Source organism: Gobius niger (assembly GCF_951799975.1).
Source record: "Gobius niger genome assembly, chromosome: 1".
Taxonomy (NCBI): domain Eukaryota; kingdom Metazoa; phylum Chordata; class Actinopteri; order Gobiiformes; family Gobiidae; genus Gobius; species Gobius niger.
The window spans coordinates 23,506,718-23,532,016 of record NC_136852.1 but is presented as its reverse complement, the minus strand read 5'-3'; the positions used below and the strand labels follow the sequence as shown (position 1 = coordinate 23,532,016).

The following is a 25,299-nucleotide window of genomic DNA, read 5'->3' as shown; positions in this document are numbered from 1 at the left end:
TGCTTTGGGTGACTTGTGCCAAAGTGCTACAATTAATTCATTTGGTATTGCTTTAGATTAAGGTGTGCTCATTAAGTATCAATAAGCATTAGTAATCATTTAGGGTTAGGTGAAGGGTTAAGGTAAAAGTATAATAAGCAGTGTGTTAATACTTAGATACATATTATAATGCTTATTAATACCTTGTTAATACTTAACAAGCACACCTTAACATAAAGCATTACCATTAATGGCTACCCCCAGATATGCCCCTGAAATGTGGGTCTGTCAAGTGTTAGTTTAGTTTAGTTTATTGGTTTATTTGGTAGGGACAGTGCAAGTCAATGAACAAGCCACACCAGATTGTAGCCTTGGGCTAATTTCCATCCGTCGCCCCCCATGCACACTCTCAAACATTCAAACATTCATTCATCCTGGCCTATTGTACATGTTTTTTGGGGTAGCGGAAACCAGAGTACCCGCAGACACGGGGAGAACATGCAAACTCCACACAGAAAGGCTCTGTCCATGGTGGAAATCGAACCCGGAACTTCTAGCTGTGAAGCACAAGCACTAACCGCTGTGCTACCGTGCCGTGTAAGTGTAAGTCATAGGACTATTTAAAAAGTCAGTATGAAAAAAGGAGACCGTTTCTGATGGTAATTGGCACATTTGCTTTATTTTGAAAACAGACATTGAAACCATTCGAATTTTTTTTTTTTTCGCATCTTTTCTCACAAGTTTGAACGCCTTGATAAGGTTGAAACTGGACATTGCACTCACTGGAACATAGGAAAAGTATTTTTTTTGTTTTTGCTCATTTGATTTTTCATTGACTTTTTCTCTTTTTCAACATCAGTGCAAGGGTTATGTTTCCCCAATTCTTATAAACTGTCATAACAACACCAAAGACATCAAAAAGAAGCCGCCACACCTCTTAAGTTTTTGTGACTGCGAAAAAGTTCCTCTCAGAGGGAGAGTTCCCATCATGCATCTGGTTCAATGGTTCATGCTACTGTTCTCACAAATTTGGCATAACACAAATCGTCATGTAAAAGCCGTATACATTAGTACTATAGCAGATTTGTATATTCATATCTTAAACTGGCAACAGGTCCTTTAGTGTACATGTGAGTAAACACGTTTGTAAAAGGGGTGTAAACCAAGCTTGAAAGACTCAAGCACAATATCGAGAGAGTATAGTTCATTTGGATACAGGATGGAGCCACCCAACTGGATCAGCGACACACTTAATTACATTCTTATCTTCAAAATTGACTGTGTCTAGGTGCTGTGTCTTCAAAAAGAGTTGAAAACTAAACTTGCATTAAAAAAGGTTTTCTTGTTTTGTGCGTGCAATTGCGAACAGATCCTACGTGTTATAAACGGTAAGAAAAATGCATTGCAACCTAAGAAGTATCGGCAATGCACTTTACATGTGTCACTATCCAGTTGGGCGTGTCTGTTCTACCACTAAGCATAAATAGTGTAAGTAAAATAAAACCAAAGCCTCGTCTTCCTCACCACAACAAGTTCACAATCGTTTATCATCACCATCATCATCATCATCATCACACTTAGTATGAGCTTGAGCCAAAAAACTCCACGCTGGAAACTCCCCCCAACATGAGAAAATCATTGCCACACAAAAAATGACAAACAAATAGAAACGGACTGCCTTCGCGCCCTGAAGGCAAAGAGCGACCTTTTTAGATTTTGTTTTTCTGAAGATGACCGTAATCTTCACTCTTCAGGTGAAAAGACTTTACTCCTCCTTGGACTCGGGGGCGTCCGCTGCCTCTGCTGGGGCCGGCTCCTCTGCTTTAGACTCCTCTGCAGCATCTGGGTGTTAAGTGAAAGGGAGTAGGTGTGGGGAAAGAGAGAAAAGAGTACACAAAAAAAAAAGAAGTCAGCCAAGATCACTGTCATAATAGTGTTGTTAAGAAATGGCTCTCCTATTAGGTGCCATCACAGGAGTTTATTGTAGTAAGTGTAGGTTGTTTTGCGCTGTGCCTGCTTAAATTTGGCTGATGATAATTGCCGGTTTCACTACAACTCAACATTTATGGTACGAGATGAGAGGCAGGCAAAATGATTAAGGCAGTTATGTGCAGATTTGCTCTGTGTTTGGGTACATAGAAGGATGGCAAAACTTTTCTATAATGTGAATGGCCAGGCTGAGAGATCGATATTACCCATTTCTATCACTATTAAGTGTGTGAACACGTTTTGACTGGACGAATAAATAAAAAAAAGAGTTGAGAATGTGATAGTGGGAGAAGTTGTACGTCCACACAATGCACAGCCATTGACAAGGCAGGAAACGTATGGTAGAAAGTCGACTGATCCGTAAAAGGAGTTTCATGATAAGAAAGCCGCCCAAATGAGAGGCATCTGTCAGATACAGACAGGCTGAGCAGAAACCTAAACAAAGTTAAGCAGAAACAACATATGCCATAGTACAAAGGAATAATTATGGTAATAAACCAATGCACAGTCATTTAAATATAATAATGTTTGTTTAGTGGACTCCTCTGCTACAGCTGTCTGGTTAGATGAACGTGGAGTCCATATTCTGGGTTTGTTTTGACTTTACAAAGTGAAGCGTGTCCAGGAACGAGAGCCAATATCTTCCTTCCTCTTTTGGACAGAGAAAGATCGGTCTCCCTCTTCTGGTCCTAAATCAATTGCAGAAGCAGAACATCGATCTACAGAGCTGCTTGGACCTCTCCCAAATGCACTTTTAAAAGAGAGCGCAGACAACTTCACACGTTCCGCCTCTTACATTTTTAACACTCAGACACGTACCTTTAGCAATAGAACCAGCCACATAGGACAACTCTTATAACACAAAGACACCTGTATGTGAAGAGAAGAGGTCTTTCATTGGCTTGAGGGATTTGAGCCGACAGTGCGATGCCAGCAGTATCCTCGCTGCTCGTCATGTCTCGTGCTTTGTGTTTCCCGAGAACACAGGCCAGGATGGAGGATGCTGAATAATGTTTGGAAACTAGGTCGAGCAGTTTTTCTAAAGAAGATACCGCAGCGGCTATTTTGGGTGTTCCCTTTTTGGGAAAATACCATTAAGTTTGTATCGGTGTCTAGAAAGCACGCAGAACGGTGGAGCTTCAAATTAAAAACATGCAGATTCACAATGAGATGTTTATGGTAAGAGCGATTTGTTTGACACATAGAAGTTGGAATTAAATTTTTTTTTGTTGCAATATCTGAAGCACCAGTAAAGTCGCCATTTGTGTGGAATGGTTTTGGGTGTGGCAGAATTGGAAAATCGTAACGTAAGACAAAATCGAGAGAGTAACCTTTAAGCGTTTAGACGAAGGGCACCAGACATATTAAGAAGCCAAGTAAAACTAGAATATATTGACTTAAATATGAATGAGTTTGTCAAGGTCAATGAAATTAGGAAAATTATGGTTATTACATTGTTTGTTTGCCTTACAGTACTCAAAGGACATCGTCATAACAGCATCTGTAATGCACGAGGAGCAGGATGAGGTCACTTCTGACATGCAAAACCACTTTTATCCGATAGAGTCGCTTGTTTGGCTAAGCGCCCACGGAGGGATGATGTCACGGCAGGGTGATGTCACGGCCCTTTAATAGACAGCGAGGTGGGTGGGTTTGTGAGCGGGAGGGGCAGAAGATGACCTCATGCACGGGGAGATGGGGGGTGAGGGAGTGCGTGTATGTGTCAGCTAGAAAGCCGGGAAGACAATGGGGGGGGGTCTTGAGATCGCGGTTGTCGGTGTGATGCGTGAGTCACAGCAGATGATCCAGGTATGAGCGGTAATTGGCCCGTTAGCCGGCGCGGGATTTATGGCTCTTGATGGGAACCGAATCTTTTCTCATTCGATTTTCTCTCTACATGGGGATTCATCCAGTATCTTTATGTCGCTTCCAGCTATGAATGTACAGTACATATCACTCAAGACTTAAAGATATGTTTTGACATCGCTGCTGTCGATGTGACGCGCGAGTCATAGCAGCAGATGATCCAGGTACTGTAATTAGCCTGTTAGCCGCCGCAGAGTGGAGCGCATCCCTTAGACATTACCGCACGGCTGATGCAAACACAGTTTCACTCCGGACACTTTAAGAGCCTGTCATGTCCTGATGGAGTAAAGTGGCGTGAAAGTTACAACCATTTATTACCGTCAAACTAATACGTCTAATGGCTCGCTGCGATAAATGACACAGAGGAGTCACTGGATTATGGTGATTTGTAAAAGGCGCAGACAACAACAAAGGCGTATAATAGAAGTAAGTATTGGGGATTGATTTGTCCCACTAAAAGGGAATGTTTATATCGTGCTTTTGTCAGGACTCTACAACTACTTAACCCTGGCCTTGATATTTTGAGCAGTATAACTTTAGCATAACATAATGTGTCGGCAAACGTGCTAATCTGCTCGAGGGAGTGAAAAATTGGGTACAGGGCCTTTAATGAAAAGTTATAGATTATAGATAGTTATAGATAGAAGATCACACCAAGATTAGACTTAACTTGTGATGCAAAATAATGCTCTTGTTGTTTCTTTCCTATTTATGGTGACACATGCTGACACATTTTAGGATACCACAACAGAGATCAGTCTATATAAGTAACCTGACTCTATTCATTGTGATATAGAAGGCATTATTGTGACTGTTATAGGTCTATATCACAAGAAACACACTGAAGTAATAAGTCCCAGGTTATTCTTTTATTAATGTGACTGTCCATTTTTCCTCTTTCTAATTTACATTTGTAATGAGCTCGCAGACACAAGGCCGGTGTGAATATGCAGCGCCATCTTTCTCCTCTCGCTTTGACAACTTGGCCGGATGTCTCTCTAACGGTACCCTGCCTCGCGGATTAGCCACGTAGGGGTATGTGGATCACCCGTCATGCTTCCTCATACATTATTCAGCCTGTCCCCCGCTAATGCCTAGTGTCCCTGTCCGAGCATGTCATTTATTTTACTCGGACAAACCTTGACCAAAAGAACGTCATAAATATTAATCGCATGCTTTCTTGTCAACAGATTGTGGAGTAAGACTTTCCCTCATTAGCGCTTCCTCTGTCAAGTTGCGTTTATTCGGCGACACACTTTTTTTCCCCCCTCCCCGGAGGAGACCGAGACCAACATTAATCATTCATTTCAAAAATCGGAGCACCTGGTAACATGCCTCTGTGCTGGTTCGCTTGCTCCGCGCAGGGCCAGCTATCCCATCGAGGTGGTAACCATGACGACGTGAGGAGACAGCGCTTCCTGGGTTGACCTACTTTTTTTTCTTTTTTTTTTTCGTGCGTACAGTTTCGACACCCACTCTTCCACCGCCGCACCGCTAACTACCTGTCTGACCCAAAAGTCCTTGAATCAGATTTTTTTTTTCATTTTTTTTTTTTTAACCCTGTTGTGTCAAGTATATTCCGTGAGAACGAGGTGTAGCGGCTTCGCGACCCGGCGTTAATTACGCGTCATATGGTGCTAGACTTTGAAATCTATCAGCAGCAGGCGCCAGGTAGTTCATCAAGCGTTTGAACCCGCTGCAGAGTGCAAACCAGACGGGATTAAGTTCATTAATTTTCTCGCTCATTTCTGCCTGTGTCTGACTCTTGTCTGTTGCGCAAGTGCCGTAATTAGAGCTCCGTGGATGTAGATGACTTAGAAAGTTGCTCCACTTTTCAGAACAAGCAACAAAACAGCTACAGTCTGCGCCGATCTGAATGAAGTATACACGTTCCCTCGGGGCTCATGGTATATTTCAAGGGAAAGCGTGTACGCAGTGAATCGCAGTTGCATGTTAGCGAAAAAGAGACAATTACAGTTACATCTTTACAGTTTTCACTTTTTATACATTATGGCGCATTCACTCATTGTAGCATAATGTACTTGAGCAAATACTTTGAATACTCTCTCTTCTGATTGACTCTTCCCGTAAAAAAAAGAAAAAGTGTTAGCTCATCACACGATATCAATACAAGCACTTCTATCTATCTTTCCCGGAGTCTAATCCAATATTCGGCGATGTTAACCAGGGATTTTGGAGCTGTGCCAGACAATCCTACAACGCCCAACGCACATTCATTTCCTGTACCGCCAGCCGAGCACAATATTTGACTTTATCTTTCCATCGTTGTTTATTAACAGTCTAATGCGGTGTGAATAATGAGTGGATGATGGAGTCTAAACAGGGCTCTCGATAAAACAGGCCTCCTGCATTGTGTTCATTGTTGACAGAGGCTTGGTAAAGACCCAGACGTGGCTTTTTCTTTACCGTCTGAATGCGTTTATTTCATGTATGTTTGGAAGAGTAAACGGTCTCCACGCTTCACGAGAGACTGTGGAGTCAAACAAAATCTGCCTTTTGAAGTACTTTGCGGCACGATTTGCGGCGGATGCATTTTTAATCAAAACAGCCGCATACAAATATTGTAATTGTAAAAAGTGGAGATGTGTTAAAGGCTTGTCACGGTGTTTCTCACAATGTGGCACCAGTAAAAGGCTTTCTATGGGGGGTTGCATTTTTTTTGCCCAAGAATGATCTCATTTTAGTCTTGACCTGTATTCAATTGATCTTTTTTGCGTGTCGAGAGGAAAAAAAGGTCTACACATATTACTGAATATGGCTGCTATGCCATATTTCATCCATAATGATATGTGTTAGTAGGTGAGTAAATGTGTTTGTTGTGCCAACTCAAGTGTATTGCACTATTGTCATTTTATCCTGATCCTTGTTGCACTTACTAGGTGGAAACAATGTGTTTATTTTTTTGCATTCTGACAAAAAGCCCTGAATGAGAAGTCATCTTGCTTACGCTTGCGTCTTTCCCTGTAGACATTTTGTGCTGAGTGTTCATACGCGAGGCAGCAGTGCGTTACCTTCTTTTGTTTGGTTAGGCTCCTCCTTGTCGGCTGTCGGGCTAACAGCAGCAGGCACATCGGCTTGTCTGTCCTCCTCCGTCTTCTCTTCGCTCTTCTGCTCCTCTGCTTTCTCCTCGCTCACCGGGGCTGGGGTGGGAGCCGGGGCTGGGGGCGCTGTGGTGGTGGGACTTTTGGCCGCTGGGGGCTCTACCTCCACCTCTTTGGGCTTCTCCTCTACCTTCTCCTCCGCTTTCGGCTCCTCCTTCGCGGGCTCGGCGGCAGCAGGGGGGGCTACGGGAGACGCTGCCGTTTCTGCAGGTGGCGCCGGAGAGTTAGCAGGTTTCTCCGCCGCTGGGCTTTTGGCTTGGCTCTCCTCTTTCTTGGACTCCTCGGCAGGCGCGTCCTCGTTCGCCTCCTCCGTGCTCTTGGCCTCCTCTCCCTCGTCTATACCGTTCACTATCTCCTCCCCGTTGACAGGAACCTCCTCTTCCTGGTCTTCCTCTCCGTCTTTCATCTTTTTCCGAGTTATGTGTCCGCGGAAGCTCGCCTGTATTTTGGTCGCAGCCTTGTGAGCCTTGTTGTCCTCGGGTTTGTTGGCGGTGCCGTCCTGCTCGATTTTCTGGTCGGCATCTTCGTTCTTCTCCACCTGAAGTCCACAAGAATGACAGGCATCACACACTTCGCTCAAAATATTGCTCAGCTAAATTAGTGCTAGTACTGAGGAGGAAAAAATGTACTTGATGAGTACATTTTGGAAATGGCTATAGGAGCATAAGAAAGAAATGTTACTAGTAGAGTACTACAAAGTAACATTTTACCTTTAGATATTGATGGAAAGACTTCAACTCTCAAAGAAACAAAAGCAGTTGCAGCAGTAGCCTCACCAACCATGCCTCCTTGTTTTGAATTAGATTTTAGTTCAAAAGGCAGAACTAGCTAAGGGAGAAGGAATTGCCGTTTAGAGTAATGCTTTTTGAAAGCCATGCACCCAAAGAGAGATGGACAACAAAATCCTTGCCCAATTGACCTTTTAGTTTGGTTGGTGGGACCAATCTCTGCATAAATTCAAATTCACTTTGAGGTATGGTCACCCATTAATGGCTGACCATGGGTGATTCATCAAAAAATAACAATCTACATAGGATAGGTCAAACAAGGGTCATCCAAAAAGTTTATAAAATACAGATTTGTTATACTAATACACAACGGGGCGGAATGAAGAAAAGGGAAAGAGGACAGACAAACTAAAATGCAAAAAAAGTGCTTCATGAGTTACCTGTCGTACCTGGCTCCAAAGCTGTCCATCAAAAACCAGGCTGTGTTATGAGTCTTATAAATCTAATGAAAAGAAATCAAATCAAATTAAAGGATGAAGGATGAGCAGTGATTGTGGCACACAAAATGAACCAGAAGTACACAGCAAAGCAAAGCATCAAAATGTAATTTAGCTGGATGGAACTTGTCAAAGTAAAAAAAAAAAAGAAAAAGCAGAATAAGCAACATATATAAAATGGCGTTATGGGTAACAACTTTTTCTGAATATCCCGGTAAAGAATCCAGCGAGGCATCATTGTGAAGTCATTTTACAGAGATGCAACTGTCTGCAACTTATCAGAATAGCTTGTCTCGTGAAAGTATATGAAATGCCCACCTATACAGCCCATAGCAGTTACCGTGTGGGATAATATACTTTTAAGAAATAGGCATGTAACCAATTGGCAGTTGGGCAAAAGCAATGCCAATTCAGCCACTCAATGTTAGCCATTCCCAACTGGCTTTACACTTGATTGAAAAGAAAATACGAAATACGACACGGCATCTGGTTTAGCCCCAATGTCACCATCGATGTGGAGAATCCCTGCTCACGCTTAAAGAAGCCTCATGCATGTCTAACAACACGGTGGGATCGGCCATCGTTATTTATTTCTCCCATAACAGATGACAGTTTTCAAAGCCCACTTCCTGGTTGCCAGCTTTGTCATTTCTAAGTATAACCGTTGTAAACACCACCTCGGGCAGACCAAACAACAACAATATGAACATAGTAAAGTCTCTATGGCTTGAATTGAGTCTGCTGCTGCGCGTTACAGCTTCGTCTGACAGTGCTATGAATCTACACAGTGTTTTATGGAGCTCTTCGACAGATTTAGTGCCAATGTGAAACATGAGAGGACTACATCTGTGTCAGTTGTCTGCACATAATAAATTGGTCTCTGGATGGAGCCATATTGAGGCATATATTGTTTATCCACAATAAATAAGAGCGGCCTTGAGATGCGATTAGGAGACCATTTAAATCCATGTGAGGCATTCATTGGTGTCGGCAGCGTCTGTTCCTAATGTAATCTTCAAAACCATAAAAATGCAAGCTCCTGTTGAACAATAATGAGGTTCTCTCTATTCATTGCGTACAGTAGCACTCTCTCTTTGGCATTCGGCTGCTAGGGAACTGCCTGCTCTGGTCTCCTCGCTCCTCAGCATTCACAGCCATACCCCTCCCCACCATCAAAGGTTACCGTGACAACCGGAGAGTGCTAACTCATCACAGCGCTGTCTGCGGGCCGGTGCTGCCGCGAAAGACTATATGTCACCGTGATTGGCAGAGCACCTGACCTCCTACGGGGAGTCGGCCAATGGGGAGGTCGTAAATCAGGCGGGGCAATCGGTGTGGCTGTTTGGGGTGGGGGTACGGGGGTATGGGGGGCAGGTTGAATGGGATGCAGCAGTAACAGCGGGTGCGGTGCTCAGAGGGGGGGCATGTGTGTGTGTTTGTAAAGGCTGCCATTCTGTCACCACGCGCCGTGTGATGTCTTGTTTAAGGGCAGTTTGGAAGAGGCAAAAGGCTTCCGTACATTGAACTCGCTTCATGAATTTACCTTGAACTGGAAACCCCTAAGTATCTCTTTGTACTTTTCATCTTTGTAAACCTAGAGAAGGATTTTATATTCTATCTTGAGACTAAAAATGACCATTTCACAATTAATATCTAAACCACTGCATGCTAGTAAACCAATATGCAGCCAAAGCCAGTTGCCAAAACTAAACAGACTTAAAAAAGTTATTTCTTAAATTTATAAATGCATTTTTATTAATGATATTCTGAGGCTTTTACAAAATGCAAAAAGCTGCCACACATTTGATAACAAATGAGTCTTCCTTTGTCACAATTTCTTAAATTTATACTAGAATAATACACATCAGTGCATGAAAAAAATCCTTTTCTTCATGTCACATATTGCAAAAGCCTGCTCATTGTACATGAGCATTTGGCTCATGTACAAGACAATAGTCTGATGAAAACAAAACTGAAATAGTCTGGAATTACTGTCTACTAGATTCATTGGTTGCTAGTCTCAAACCACGGGTTATCAGTGTGTTATACTACATATAAAATGTGTTGGATTCACAAGGGGTGTCAAATAATGCACACTGGAGTGCAGCTATTTACTCTCTTTGCATTTGGGACAGCTGAGGTATAGGCATATCCTCGTGGGGAAAGACCAGCTTCAATTTAGACTAATTAACCTTTGGAGACACGGTTCATCAGGAGCATGCATTTACTGCGTAACACCTGTCCCTTGTTGTTCAGTCCTGTCATTTCAATCAACACTTTTATTTTATTATATGCGCATACACATTTCCTCGCGTGTGGACAAATTATAGCTGTATTGTATCTATGGCAACCAGAATGAGTGTTTTAGCAGGCAAAGGCACTGCCGGCTAATTGGAATAAGTAATTTCATTTGTAGCAAAATGCAAATATGTTGGCTTGGTGCAAATGAATTAAGAGTCAGATCAAACAGCGAGGAGGCTCCACTTAAAAGAGGGGTGCACCTTGTCGCGCGCTGGCACCTTCGGGAGACACTCTTGTATTTATGAATGAAAATCTGTGCCGCACAAGTGGAACAGCGCCTGCGGGGGGGATACGTGACCGGGGTTCAAATACCGGGCAATGGCAAATCATAGACAAAACAGCACAAACTTGTAAGGCTGTACATTTCAAACATATTTGTGCTTTTACAGTCCGGTAAACTAATCATTAGGCTGTTATTGCTCATTGCATTTGATATGAGCATTTCGACGGCCAGCCTATGATGCATGTAAAGCGGGCGGCAAGAAAGTGACAGCCTAGCATTATTCCAATGAGGGGGTGACGAGACAAATATCGATAAGTCAAATGGTGACAACACATCGGCGGTCAGTCTGCGATAATGTCCCAGCGTCCACGCCCATATCTAGAAGTCAATGACAACCTATTGGCTCATAGCGTTGATGATATCATGCCCCTCAGTATTCCCAATCTCCATCATGTAATAGCGTGAGTCACTGCAAAAAGCCTGTAAGTAATTCTGTTTAGAGTTAAGTGCCTGGGTTAGATTTTGGCAGCTGTAAGCACCTATGAGATCAGGCATAGTAAAAAGCCAATAAGTCACCAGTGTATTGTTGGAAGCGGAGGGCGTGCCGGGCCGGTTTCTGGGTCTATCTGAGCTCAATTTTTAAGAGACATTTACCAAGCGGAAGCAGTAGATTCCGGATAAATCGTCATATTTAATGGAAGACATAAGAAAGCCCGGCATGCCATTGTTATTTTTACCCTGACATGTGTTTTATGATGGTAGCAGATTGGTGCTGGAGATGTTACAAATGAAGGCCTCCAGCAGGATTTATGACCTATAGCGGCAGGGGATATAGGTGGAGGAGGTGACTATACCAATACAGATGAACCTTGGTCTCCCGGCTCTAATATCGGGCTGACACCGGTGACCCTGGCGCAGACGTGATGGTTAGCGCCTCGAGCCACTAAATCATGTGCCCAATAATGTGGCCAGCTCACGCAAGGAGACGCTCAGGCTATATCTTGTTTTTATAAAAAATAAAGGGTGGATCAGGCAAAGCGCTCTTTTTATGCAAATGCTATTGACTTGATTTTGTTGTACGACCATGAGCAAAGAAGCGGGTGCTCAATTCAAACGGTGCTCATTTGTTCTGACTTCGCGATGGGTTTACAACAAAATCAAACACTTAACACTTGTAAAACTGGACATGCAGAATCGGGAATGCTGGGAATGCTTTGTCACGGTTTAAAAACTGGAAAAGTCAGGATCCAATGACCATATTCCTGTGTGGCGATTTACATTGACCCTCACGATCAATGTGGCCCCTGGAAGGATTTGGAATCGCAATGTGACTGTGAATGCTTTCGGTGCCATCGTGATTTGCTGAAATGAATGGAATGACTGAAAAAGCTTGATATTTCATTGCTCTTAAGATCCTATTAACTGCCAAAGTCTCAACAGCAATTATGTCTCTAAGAACTAATTAATTTGTTGCATAATGAAATACGAAAAATGATCAACACAGCATTTATTGTCTTTTGCTGCTCAATAACAGCCAAATATGCAAGGGCTTAATTTCTTCTATTAAATTGTCTTTTTGACCGTAGCTTCAATATCCCCTGCCTTTTGCCTGTGAGCCGGAAAGACTGCCAGCCTCTGTGTGTCCTTGAGTGGGCAGTGGCAGTCGTGAGAACCACACCCCAGGAGTCAATGGCCTCACGACAGATCCATACACACACACACACACACACACACACACACACACATACACACGGGGGCGCGCAAATGACACACGTAACCATCCCCCTATACGGTGACACTCAGCAACAGTCTCCCATGCCTCAGCCTCTTCGCAAGGCCATTAGGGACTTGTTTGAGGGCGGCGGAAAGAGGTGGGAGTGCAGGGGTGCGTGAATAACTACAAAACCACCACATCTAATGCACATATCTCTATCGTTTTTTTTTTGCTTTTTGTATTCTGCACCGTCTGCTTGCTCCGCCCAGATGTGGCACAAATGCAATGCAGAGATGTAATTAGGTAGGGTTTTTTTTTTTTTGCTGCCGTAATGGCTTTTGCTGAGAGGCATTGCTTTGGAAAATGAATCCGAAACAAGCTAACAGGTGCTTGGTTTGACTTTTTTGCTTACAGTTGCACAATGGTCGAAATGATTGAAATCCAAACACTTTGAGCCACAGTAGCTTCTGACTAATTGACACAGCAAGCCATTTTGGAGCTGTATCATGGAGACTTGCATTGACACCTCACTCCCCCTAAACATGCTTGGCTTGCTTTCAATGGCTTCCCTCTTCCAGACACTATAGACTGTCTAGTGTCTGCCACGGCTGAGCATTTTCTCCTTCTCCTGTGTTTCAGCGATTTTTTTTTTTTTCTCCCCTCCTTTTCTTCTCCCTGGCACTTTCATTCTCATTCCCACCGTGCAAACTGCTACCCACTCACTCCGCTTTCCATTTCTCTCGCTCTCTCTCTCTCTCTATCCCTCGCATCACAAGCAGACACAGCGGAGTACCACACCCATTTAGCCGGCTAGCTCCTGCAGAAAAAAAGGGGAGAGAGTGAGCGAAAGAGAGAAAGAGGGGAGGGGGTTCAGCTCTTGCTCAGGTGGTGGTGCTGCCGCCGCCGCTGCTGCTGCTGCTAGACAAGCCTTTGGAAAACCCAAAATGGCTATGCATGTAAAAGATATTTGCCTTTCGCTATATGAAGAGGGGCAAAAAAAAAGTCACTCCATTGCAACCAAAAGGCAAGCCACAAGCCGGTAGCGTGGTAACGTCCTCTGGAGCTAGCCCCTAATTGAATTACACCGGCTCTTTCTGGACGAACAAAGGCTCCACAATCGCCACATGATCTCATAGGGGCAGGGCGAGGGAGAGAGTACTACGGGCAATGGGTTTATGATGGACAAGAAGGAGGGGAAAACATAAGGCAAACAGTGGGAGAAAATTGGGGCTGTGGCCGCGGAGGTAATGTTACTGAGGATGCTTTAGTGTCATGTTAGATTAATTACCTATGTGGGCTCAAGCTTAGATAGTGGGAGGAGCTAAGGGGGAGCATACAAGGAAGTGGAGTTGGATTCTCAGGATTGGGTACCAAAGGGGTGTTTTTTTTTCTCCCTTTTTTTGGTATGGCATGCGAATTACATCATTCATTTGTAGACCTTGGAGTTATCAAGTGACTTCTTCTTTCTACTCTTGAGATTCCAAACAAAAGAACATTAAACTCGTTGTTTGAGATTCCCTATTCTTAATTGACAAAGTAAATCCCTTTTATATCCCGATTCGTTTAAGCTTGAGGAACAGCTTGCGGGGTTAAGTTCAAAGGGAGCGTCGTGCACGTTTGAGGCGGGGACAGCGCATGGCGGCAGTGGGGGAAAAAAGCCGGTGCCTCACCCACATGGCTGCAGTGTGCCGTAGCAGCAGCAGTAGCAGCAGCAGCAGCAGCAGCAGCATACCGGCTTTTTCTCTTTTAGCTTTCTCTTTTTTTTTTTCCATCCTCATTTCTACTGTTGCCTCCCACCTCCTACCATCGCTCATCTTGTCACCACTGTTACATTTGCGGGTAGTTTTTGGCGGCACAATCTCATTTTCTGCTTTGCTTGTCTTTACATCTACCTTCCCCCACCACACCATACCTTCTCTCCCATTCTCACCTACTCTTTGCGCTACCTACATGTGCTTTTTTCTTTTTTCTTTTTTTTTGCTTGCTTGCTTGCCACAGCCTAAAACCTCGTCCAGAATCCAGCATGTCTATCAAACTCCCCTATTGTGTCCCTTTCAAATATGACTCACCCAGGCTGACATTTAAAGAAGCAGTTATTAGATTCCAGTGGTAAATCCAGCTTTAGTTTTTACCTCTATAGCTTTTTTTCCCCCCAGCTCTCATAGAATGGCCATCTATTTCTCTTACTGGGAAAAAACCCACCCAACATGCCGAGTTTCACACCCTTTAAAACAAGTGCACACTCCATAGTCGCCTCCATTGACAGTCTCCACTTATGAAGCTAGAGGGCTATGATAATCCTTTTAACTCATTTATTCTCATTGTACTCCCCAGAGGCCACTGACACGATGGTGCCGCTCACTCAATCCTTACCCCACCCTTTTTTTTTTTTTCCTCCTCTCCCTCACTGTGGAAAATTACTTTAGTGCCGCTAAAAAAAATTCTGCCCGATGAAGATTTTTTAAGACTTGTGCTGATCTGTCAATTAAGGAAGCATTACATCGGGAGGTTTAATTAGCGGCAAGCGTCATGGGGCAGAAGCAGGCGTGAGTTTAGCCCAGTTCTTTGAATGGCAGAGGAAAAAGAAGAAGAATACACTCAGTCATATTTGAATTTCACTAATCACTCGGTGTGATCTCTCCTTTCGCCAAGAACAGTGTGAAGTCTTGGAGGCATTGTGGCAACATCCATTCATGCGGGATAATCACATTAACTAGGCGTGTCTGGGCTCAAAGCACATTACACCATTTTGGGTTAATACTTCCCACACAAAAAAAAAGGAAAAAAAAAACACTACAAACTTTTAATACAAGAACTAAAGTGCAGTGAAATGGATACTTTACCGGCTTGGTTCTTCTTATGCAGCACAGCATAGTTGTAGTTTTAGTCCCCCCGCTTTGTTCCTTTTTTTTTCTTCTTCTTCTTATTTCTTCAAGCTTCTTCTTTCTTCCACGCTCTCGCTCTCTCTCTCACTTTCTCGTGCGCGCTCTTTCCGTGCACACGCTCTCTCTCACTCGCGATGGAGGCTGTATCAACAGCTAGGAGGAAGTCGCCCCGGCGCTTGTACTACTCCTCATCCCAGTTTGCACGCTCCTCTTCAGCCAGTGGCTTTCTCCCCTGTATCGCTTTTTCACTCGCGCGCCGCTCACAGGGACTTGGCCGATCCCACCCTATAAACCCCACCCTCCCGGCCTCTCTCTCCTCCTCCTCCTCCTCCTCCTCCTCTTCAGTGATGGAGGCCCCCCACAGCATCCCAGCCTCCGCACCATCACCACCTCTTAGTGATTCTTCTATATCTTTCTATGGCTCTAACAGAAACCCCACCCTTGTACACTGTCTGACTTGGAAAGCAATCATTATATCATTTCCTTCATTGATTTCCAGCGCCGCTTGTTTAAACATGCCCATTTAAGCAATACATCAAATGCAGCCTTTCCACCCACAAAAACCAAAATCCACTCAAAAAGGCCTACTTAAGCATGTGCTAATCCAAATATCATTCTGTTGTGCTGATGGATAGTCATTCTGAATACTCTGGTCTGGAGACATCCCCCTCTCCATACCCATACTCCGTTCTCATGGTAACGCCAGCAGATAAACTCGCATGGCTTCGGAGGAGGAGTATAGCAGCGTGCAAGGCCCGGGTGTGGCAGACAGACAGCAAAGCAACTCTCCCATCACCGCCATATACGCTCCTTTTTCACATGTTTCGGGCTTCTTCGTGGTCACTAATGAGTGCCTGTAATGCAGGGTATTTAGTCCATTTATAACCATTAGTGTGGAGCCGCGAAGCGATGCAAAAACACCCACGCGCTCCCCGTGTTTGCCTTTCATAACACACACACACACAGACACACACACACACACAGGCCGTATACAGTGCGGTGTCAAGAGAAGTCCCCACCCCCGCTCTGACACCGGCAGCAGATGCTCGGTGCACACGGAGGCAGGAGAGAGGAGAGAGGGAAGAAGGAGGGGAGGGAAGAAGAAGAAGAAGAAAAAAAACTATTCCTGAAGGGTTTGCAATTCTAGTCTGTGACAGGATTATGCACTTGGCAGAGGCACGGAGCGTAGTAGAAAGGGGGGGGGGGGGTCGCCTGGTAGTGCCAACAAATGGACCACCATCCAACACTGGCAGCTCCATGATCACAGCGTATGACCCTGTCTGACAAATATGTATTAGTCTAATTTATGTTTGGAGACAGGATGCGCAAATGGTCTCAATTTCTTTTTTTTGCTAAAACAAACTGTAGTTAACACAATTATAATGAAAAAAAAAAAAGTACCCAGTTTTCTTAAGTTTGACCATTTTTACAACGTTTATAGTTTCACTTCCTGATTGGAAACTGACAGGGAGTGACACAGATAGAGGCAAACAATTTTAAACTGTTGCCGTGCCAACCATGTTACGTCAATGAAAAATGAGCAGAGGTGGGTAGAGTTACTTTGAAATAAACTCATACTCCAGTCAGAGTAAAAAGTAGTGAGTCGAAACAATTACTCAAGTAAAAGGGAAAAAGTACTTGGAGGAAATTTGACTTTGAGTAACTGAGTGACTCAAAGCGAAAAAGTTTTTTCAATTACTCCATAAATTGTGTGAAACCAAAAATTCCTGTGGAAATCGGGAATATCTACAAAAAAGAGGGAGTTGCACTGGAGGAAGAGGAAGGACGAGGTGGAAGAGATGACCAGTGCAGGACACCACGCCCTGAAACAGGGACAAACTCCATTTCAGAGGACGACTGAAGGCAGCCAACTAGCCAGGTTTCTTCCAGGTGCTCCGGTTTCCCCGCGGCTCAGGACTAACACCTGAACACTATTACTTTGTACTGTTGTTCAAAAACAAATAAAGCACTTACTTACTTACTTACTTACTTACTTACTTACTTACTTACTTACTTACTTACATAGTTACAACACAATAAACACAAGCGTACAAGACGGACTTCGATGTTCAGTACCTTCTCCAATCTCCGCTGGACCACACAGCACAGTACGCATGTTTGAGTTGATAAAGACAGAGCTGCGTGTAGTAAATAATGTTAGTTTGATTAATGGCGTATGAAGGCTGGTGGTGGTGGTGGCAGTTTAGCTCAGGGTGTACGAGGCTGGGTTGCAAAGTCTGAGGTCCTGGTTTCAAGCGCCAGCTCCTGCTCACCTTTGGATTGTCTGGACCAGGATGTACAAGGCACCTAAGGCCCTGGCCCTTCCTGTGACTGTGCGATCAGGATTCACGGCGTGCTCCAGCCTGACTGCAGGTGCCTGACCATCCGCGGGCGCAAAATGAAGAGAATTTTTTGAGTTTGTTTCACAACATTATTAAAGTATGTCTTTAAAAGTGCGACTACTGGACAAACTGCACAGGCCAGACTTGAACCTACAGCCTCACAGAAGGAACACTTTACTGCCCTGTCACTAAACCACTGGACCACAGAAGCACACTCTGACTGACTTAATTCCTTGAGTTAACTTCATGGAAGTTCACTATTCATTTTTTTTTTTTTCAGATCATTTATATAGATATTTGCTGAAGCAGGTCATTTTGATTCACTCGCCTGTAAAATTAAAATTAAATTAAAATCATTGCTGCTAATGTCCCTTATGGAATTTACATAATACTCTTGCATGTGAGTCTCTAGTTGTAGCCACAACAATCAGCATGACTATCTGATCCACTATTGGCAAGTTATCAACTACAGCACTGAATAAAAGAATAATTGTCTTTATTCTCGCCAACATTTTTTTGATGAAAATAAAGGTCCACAGTACAGCTCAAAGATACATTTAACCCTGCAATAGATAGGTGGAACCAAAACACACTCTGAGCCTATAAAAATACTACCACTTGAACATATATGTCAAACAGGTCAACAATATCTGTAAAAATTAACATTGTACGTCAATTTTTGTCCAATGTCCAATGCGTTTTATAGCCCAAATCTCATTTTGACTAGTAACATGTGGGGCAATGTGACTGTGGTGCATATAGGAATGCATTTAATGGTGCACGTCCCACCGGGGGGGGCGTAGCTTTAAAGTATAATCTGAATTACTATGTAGAGAACACAAGTGAGAGTGGAACACAAAATAAAAGTCAGTTAACTTCCAAATGAATTACTCAGGCCCATAGTCTGTAAGCTCCGAGAAGCTTTTAGATTTAGGTGAAGCTGAACTGGAGTAAAACAGACTGAGGCGAGAACGGTCAAGTGTCTTGCTCGAGGACACAACAACAGTGTGCACAGATGGGAATTTGTTTTCACTTAACAAACTGAGCGCATTGATCATATGCATGTGCCGAACTAAAGTTTCATTTATATCATGATTTTTGTCCGTCCACTGTCTACTTAATAGACTTTTTTTTTACAATGGAAATCATGTGCTAATTTATTTATGATTGCATTAAATCAACTGTCTGCAGTGTAAAGTGTAATGCCATTAGGTGACTTTTATGCAAATCGACTCGTTCACATGTTTTGACAGGAGTCACACTTAACAAAGGGAAGAAAACCATCGCTACGACACAATGAATAGATCAATTCAACGCACAGATTTCTATCAGATTCCATTGTCTGGGAGCATTTACTGACAGTGCAATGGCAAAACATTATGACCCATTTATTAATTTGTTGAACTTAACAGTGAAAGACATAAGCCTAAAGCCAATTAAATAATGATTTCTACAACAACAAAAGCATGGAACCCACACACACTGCTGGATTGTACCTGAGTTTAACACTATGTGCACCTTGCGGCATGTGAGTCCCCAAACCTCCCAAACCCCCCTCCCGTGTCATTGTGCCCTATACAGTCTGACACACATGGAGCAGTGAGGAAATGCTGACTCGACGCCATCTTTCTCCGCTCTGCCCCGCTCTACTCCTTTGCATATTCACGCCTTTCAGACTGCTGTGTACCCCTGCCAGTCTTACAGCAGCCCCACACAACACTCCACCCCGATATAACCGGGACAAGTGTACAAGGGTGTGGGTCCAGGCTCACACGCTCGTCCACATTTTCTACAAATAGGAAGAAGAAAAATGGAGGGGAAGCGGCGTCTGCTTTATTACTCTGAAATGTCACGTCATTAAATTTAGGATAGCTCTGGGGAAACTAAAGCCCAGTAAATACTCTCGTAAGAAATTTGAAAGGGGCTATAAAGGGAAGGAAGTTACAGTTTTTGACACAATGAATTTTGGAGAGAAAAATCAGTCGACCAGACAGGTTTTGGCGGCACTTTGTGATGTATGGAAACAGTTTGAGAACTCGAATAATGGAGAGGAAATGCGTTTTGAAGCCCTGTTTCCGCAATATTATTTGTATTTCCTGCTATATTTCTTTGGAGTTAGATTTTGACACAATTTGGACTGTTATTGGTGGAATCCTAATGACTGTCAATGGCTCTGCCCCACTTGTCCTGTGTGTTATAGGGATGCAACTACATCCACAGGTGCAGCAGACCCACTGACCCAAAGGTTTGTGGTTGAATCACTTCTACTGGCATTGGGTATTTTGTTGTGTTCTTGGGGCAAGTCACCTTGCATGTGAGGTAGTGTGGCGGATCAGTGAAAGAAAAAGGACAACTGTAAAAGCCCTTTGAGAAGCTTGACACATACGTAGATATTTCCAAATCTCTGTATATTTATCACTAGAATATTTTGTTATATTCTGCATTTATTGTTATTAAAGTGGATGGGCAAGTCAACATCCTGTTATGCATATGATTTATTATGTAACCTATCATTTTATTTATTTTTTCTGGTTAACTGTCAAAAGGAACTTAAATCAATCAGTGCATTTCAAAAAGTACATTTGCACAATGAGTGGTAGCAATTGCAATCATACCCATTGTGTATTTTGGAGTGAATAGTGCTCTAAATCGAACCAGTGCTCTGTCCACCTGCGCGAGCCCTTTCGGCTTCTTTCTGCAGGCATTACTCAGACTAATGAGAGGAAGTGTTGTGGCAGACTTGGACAATCAAGTTGAAATATACATTTCAAGCTGCATTACCTGTGGTCTGGAGCCTGTGAGCTGCTCTGTCCTACTCTCCCTCAGTTTACAGTTTGTTTAAGGATTAACTTCAAATGTCAAATCACTGGAAGACATAAGAATTGGTGAGTTCTTTAAAACCAAATGCATCACAAGCATGTCGATAGAAATCCAGATTCAACACTAAAAGATTTGGTTATAATAATAATGGCTTACACTTGTATAGCGCTTTACAAGTCTGTGTTACCAAGTTTCTCTAAGCACAGCACTGTCCTCATTATTCATTCATGCCATTAATGCCATAATGGTAAGCTACTTTTGTAGCCACAGCCGCCCCTGTGGCAGACAGAAGCCAGGCTGCCACTATTACAACCAGAAGTAAATCTTTTAGTGTTATATCTGGATTTCTATCGACATGCTTGTGATGCATTTGGTTTTAAAGAACTCACCAAGTCTTACGCCTTCCAGTGATCTGACATTTGAAGTTAATCCTTAAACAAACTGTAAACCTAGGGAGAGTACGACAAAGGAGCTTGTTGCATATGAAGTTCTACTTTGAACCTTGTTAAGATCCAACCACGCAAAATATGAATTTTTGGCATTTTTCAACTGGTCTTAAACCTTTGATCGGGAGTGTACTATAGCAGGGTCAAAAAAGCAGCTTGTCATGATGCTGCAAGTTTCTGATTTACTGTCGGTCTCAAAATCCACTCGATTGTGCAGCTTATGAGATTTGGTTTTGTCAAAGCAATATTTTTATATGTTTGCAGCAATTAGTACTCTGTACTTTTTTCAGAATGAAAACACCAACTTTTCAATGTATTACAAAATAGGCCTTTTAGATATTCTTTCTGGTTCTCATTTTAAAAAAAGATGAGGGAAAATATCCTCCGGTCTCCATGGCGAAACCATCACTGCAGAGCCAGAATCCCGGGAGTACTTTAGCTGAAAGGATTATCCCTACTTGCCCGATGGAGGAAACAGGAGCACCCAAAAGAAACCATCTGTGGAAGTTTACTGTGCCAGGATTTACATGTACCGCATCTAACAAAATACACCAACAAGTGAACCAACTGAAAAGTAATTGGCTTCCCATTTCCTGATTCCAACAGACCTCGGGCTCCATCCATCCAAACTCCTTAGTATGCTAATCTATGTGCACTTATTTGATCGTTTCGTTAAGCAGCTGTACGGGCCACGCCGATCAATAATGTCACACTGTCCGCGCCGTATTGAAAAGCAGTCAGGGTTTTGCTCCGCCAACACTAAAGGTTACAGCCGCCTAAATGTGATTACGCAGTGATTTTAGCAGCAGGCGTCAACATTTGGGACGTCCAGCAGGAAAGACATCATCATCACCTCCCTGTTACAAGCACACTTCAGATCTGTGGCTACGGGGCTATTGGATTCACATTAGTGGGCAGGCTGTTTTTGGACACAGTATTAGCTGTCCCCCAGTGAAATGTGATGATGTTTAATGGCTTTAGTTTAGACACAGAAAGGACACGTATTCTGTTTTGTTTACAGATTTTGAAATGTGTTTTTTTTTTATTGTGCATGTTGGAGAACAGATAAGAAGAACTGCTAATGCTTCAATAACCAATTACTTTGGGACAAACTTTCAACTCATGACACAAAAGTATTAAAAGTAACTCTTTGACCCTGTTGGGGTGTCTAATAGGGAAAAAAAAAAACACTAACTAAGAATGAGAATGAGCTGATGACCTGAGCATCCTGCATATTCCAGCAATGGATTTCTTCTTCCCTTACAGCATTTTCCAAGATGACAATGCCAGGATTTATCGGGCTCACATTGTGAAAGAGCAACCACTCTATGAGGACTTGAACAGGCCACCGTTGTTCCATTCTGAGATATGTTCTTACCTGAGCTTAGACGAGTTGATACGTACCTGTCTGGTCTTCATGCGTGCCCGTGGAAGAGTGTGGTAGCTTCCAACTTTACCCCCGTCTGGAGCTATAGGAATACATTGGGAGAGGCCAAATACTAACTAACAACATCTTTGGTCGTTTTGCGTGACTGAGCGCATGCACAAAGACCAGACAGGTACGCATCAACTCGTCTAAGCTCAGGTAAGAACATATCTCAGTATGGAAAAATGGTGGCCTGTTCCTTTAAGACAATGTTTTTGTCTACAATCTTTTTCACAGACTGAGCATTTGAATGGTTTCTCATGTGTAGGAACATGAGACATCATTTTCACATGGATTGGCCTCCAGAGTCCAGAGTTAACCTCTTTGAGAATCTTGGTGGGAAATGAACGCAACACTGGATCTTTTGACATTGTAGGTGCTTATTTAAAAAGAAAAAAAAAAAGCCGCCGCAAATGCGTGCTGTAATTGAAGCTAAACAAACAACAAAATATTAGAGCGTGTGACCATTATTTGTGCAGTGTAGTTTACCATTGCAAAGGTCCACAACCCGCTGAAACCAATCAACCAATTTCAAAACCAATGGTCAAGAAAACACACACCAGATCTGGCAACACCATTCAGGTTCAGGCTGAGGCACTGCTTTTGGGGTTCATAGAAAGTTTTTAATATAAACATGGGGAAATGGATGGCCACAAACTACCATGTGCCACCCGATAAAAAGAAGAAAAAAAAGAGTCTTGCCCAAAGAGCGGTAAAAGGATACTACTCTTTGGACCAGTGGGCAGACAAACCATAAAGACAGCATAATAAAACTGGCATGATGGAGCAGAGGTACCATTTCCTCCTGGGTTGGGTGAGGCATGGGGGGGGAGGGGCTGTTGCTAGTACTGGTGCTTGTGTACATTTGGGCCGATTTATGAATGTAGGCGACACAGTAATGATGATAGCACGTTACATCAGTCAGGCCTGGCCTTTCCTCTCTGTTCTCTTGTGTACAGGGGGGGAATTCAATCTAGTCATGTGGCCGTTTTCTAAAGTGCATGTTTCAACCGGCCGACATGAGTAAGCTGTTGCCATGGCAGTCCAGATGAAGCGGGAATGATAATTGTCTCACCATAGCGGCGTCTAAATTATTAAAAACCTAGAGGGCACGAGTGAGGGGAGAATAGAAGGGGAATTAGCCTGAGTGCTCCTTTCGGTTTTGCGCGCTGAAAATATTGGGTCTAATTTTTCTTGTGCATCAGCATCGGCGGGTAAGCCTACTTGAGCGTGTGTTTGCAAGTGCAGCGCCGGGACAGGGCCTTGTCTAGAGAGTTTTCAGAGAATATTCAGCGCTCATGAATAGTGAAGGAAAGCGGTGTCGTGAATACTGCAAGTGCCAAAACAACACAGCTAGGAAATACTGTTATCCAAGAGGGCGAGACTGGTCTGGAGAACAGCAGAAGTGGCCAGGCAACCAGTTACTTTCTATTGTGACATTTGGATCCATCAATTGGTTTATTAACATATGACATTTGATGGTGGGAGGACGACAAAGAGAGCCCCTCAGTGACTCATGCAAGTTTTTTGTGCAGCACTCCAGGGATCACTGTCACTTGGTGTGAGAAAACAGAGCCACATGTTGATCCAGTGGGCATGCGTGCGCTATGAAAAACAAATGCCGATGAATATGATGATGGTCAGGAGGTCATTTCTGTATCTCCCCAGATTCTAGTTTCTAAAGTCTAGATCACTTCTACATTCAAAGATGTTTGTGTTGTAGTTTTCATGGGTTAGAGATGGCTGTGTGACTGAGTGATGAGTCAAATCTAAAAGCTTCTCGAAAAAAGCTTCAAAATAGCGGCGAAAACGAGGATTAAAATGCAACAAAAAGGTGACAAAACACAATTTAGAAAAGCAACAAAAAGTGACACAAAAAAAAACGTGCCAGAAAAGGAATAACACAATTTTTAAAAAGCTTCAAAAACGCTTCAAAAATGTGACAAAAACACAGTGTCAGCAAGACAAAAAAAATTAGGCGTTGCACTGGCAGCTGCAAGGTCCAGTTGAGAAGCTTTTAGAATTGGGCAAAGCTGCACCGGAGAAAATGTGTTTGGTTAAGGTGGGGGTTAAAAGGTTAAATTACTTTCTTGTGCCTCAAAAGTAACATAGAACCAGGCGCACGTTAACCGGGCGGCCGGTGTGTTTTGACGTCATTGACTACACGCAACTGCAGCTCTTACACCAATGTCCATCTGGATTTGGTGCTGCATTCTGTTTGGGGGCATTTTTTGTTCATATATTTAATGCACTTGTAACTTCAGTTACTTCACTGACTAATAATGACTAATATATTCCCATATTGTGTTTCAGTAATATGTTATATTCCTTAGTTACTGAATAAAGTAACTCGTGAACGCTTTTGTAATAGGTTATCCCCAGCGCTTAAAGTGGGACTGACAATTTTACATTTATTTTACTTGGCCCTGGTCCCACACTAACAGCCGTTAAGTGCCCCCACTGGGCCACTCCATTATCAATAGTCTGGACACGCCCCGGCTAGGAACAGTTTTAATAGTTATTTCAAAAATCTTTATTGAAAGTATACACACTGACTTAAATATCCAGCTATTAAAAGCTGGTTTTATATAATCCTTAGATATGCATAATTAAGTTCTGACACCACCTCAAAACACAAACCATGTATCTCATCAACTCTTTATTTAGGCAAAAACATAACTTAAAATGTTTATTAACGAAGCAAGCTGTGCATCCATAAAACAAAACTCTCTCAGAGCAGGAACTGTACAATACAATATCCCCATCAATAAACAACACAAGGGAGCTGCTGAAATTATGACGTGATACAATGAAAAACTGTAGAACTACATGTATACAATGTTATAGTCAATAGATGAATAGTAGCTACTTTCATTTTACATCATCTTTACCACAGACACACAACAGAAATGTACCATTACTCTAAACAGAATTCATACAGCCTTAGGCATTGGCAATAAA

General features: G+C 43.0%; 1 protein-coding gene across 1 annotated transcript; it reads right to left on the bottom strand.

Moving 5' to 3' along the window:
- Positions 1-647: 647 nt before the first annotated feature.
- On the bottom strand, positions 648-15,568 carry gap43 (growth associated protein 43). Its single transcript, XM_079558506.1, has 3 exons — positions 15,263-15,568; positions 6,867-7,494; positions 648-1,821 (listed from the first exon to the last, which is right to left on the bottom strand). Exons 1-3 carry the CDS (start codon positions 15,290-15,292, stop codon positions 1,745-1,747), a joined length of 735 nt encoding a protein of 244 aa, XP_079414632.1. The 5' UTR covers positions 15,293-15,568; the 3' UTR covers positions 648-1,744.
- Between the last annotated feature and the right edge of the window lie 9,731 nt (positions 15,569-25,299).

Coding starts and splice junctions, on each gene's coding strand:
- gap43 (XM_079558506.1), bottom strand. CDS start 15,292: ATGCTGTGCTGCATAAGAAGAACCAAGCCG. Junction 7,495..15,262: donor GCATAAGAAGAACCAAGCCG/GTAAAGTATCCA, acceptor TGTGGACTTCAG/GTGGAGAAGAACGAAGATGC. Junction 1,822..6,866: donor GCCTAACCAAACAAAAGAAG/GTAACGCACTGC, acceptor CTTAACACCCAG/ATGCTGCAGAGGAGTCTAAA.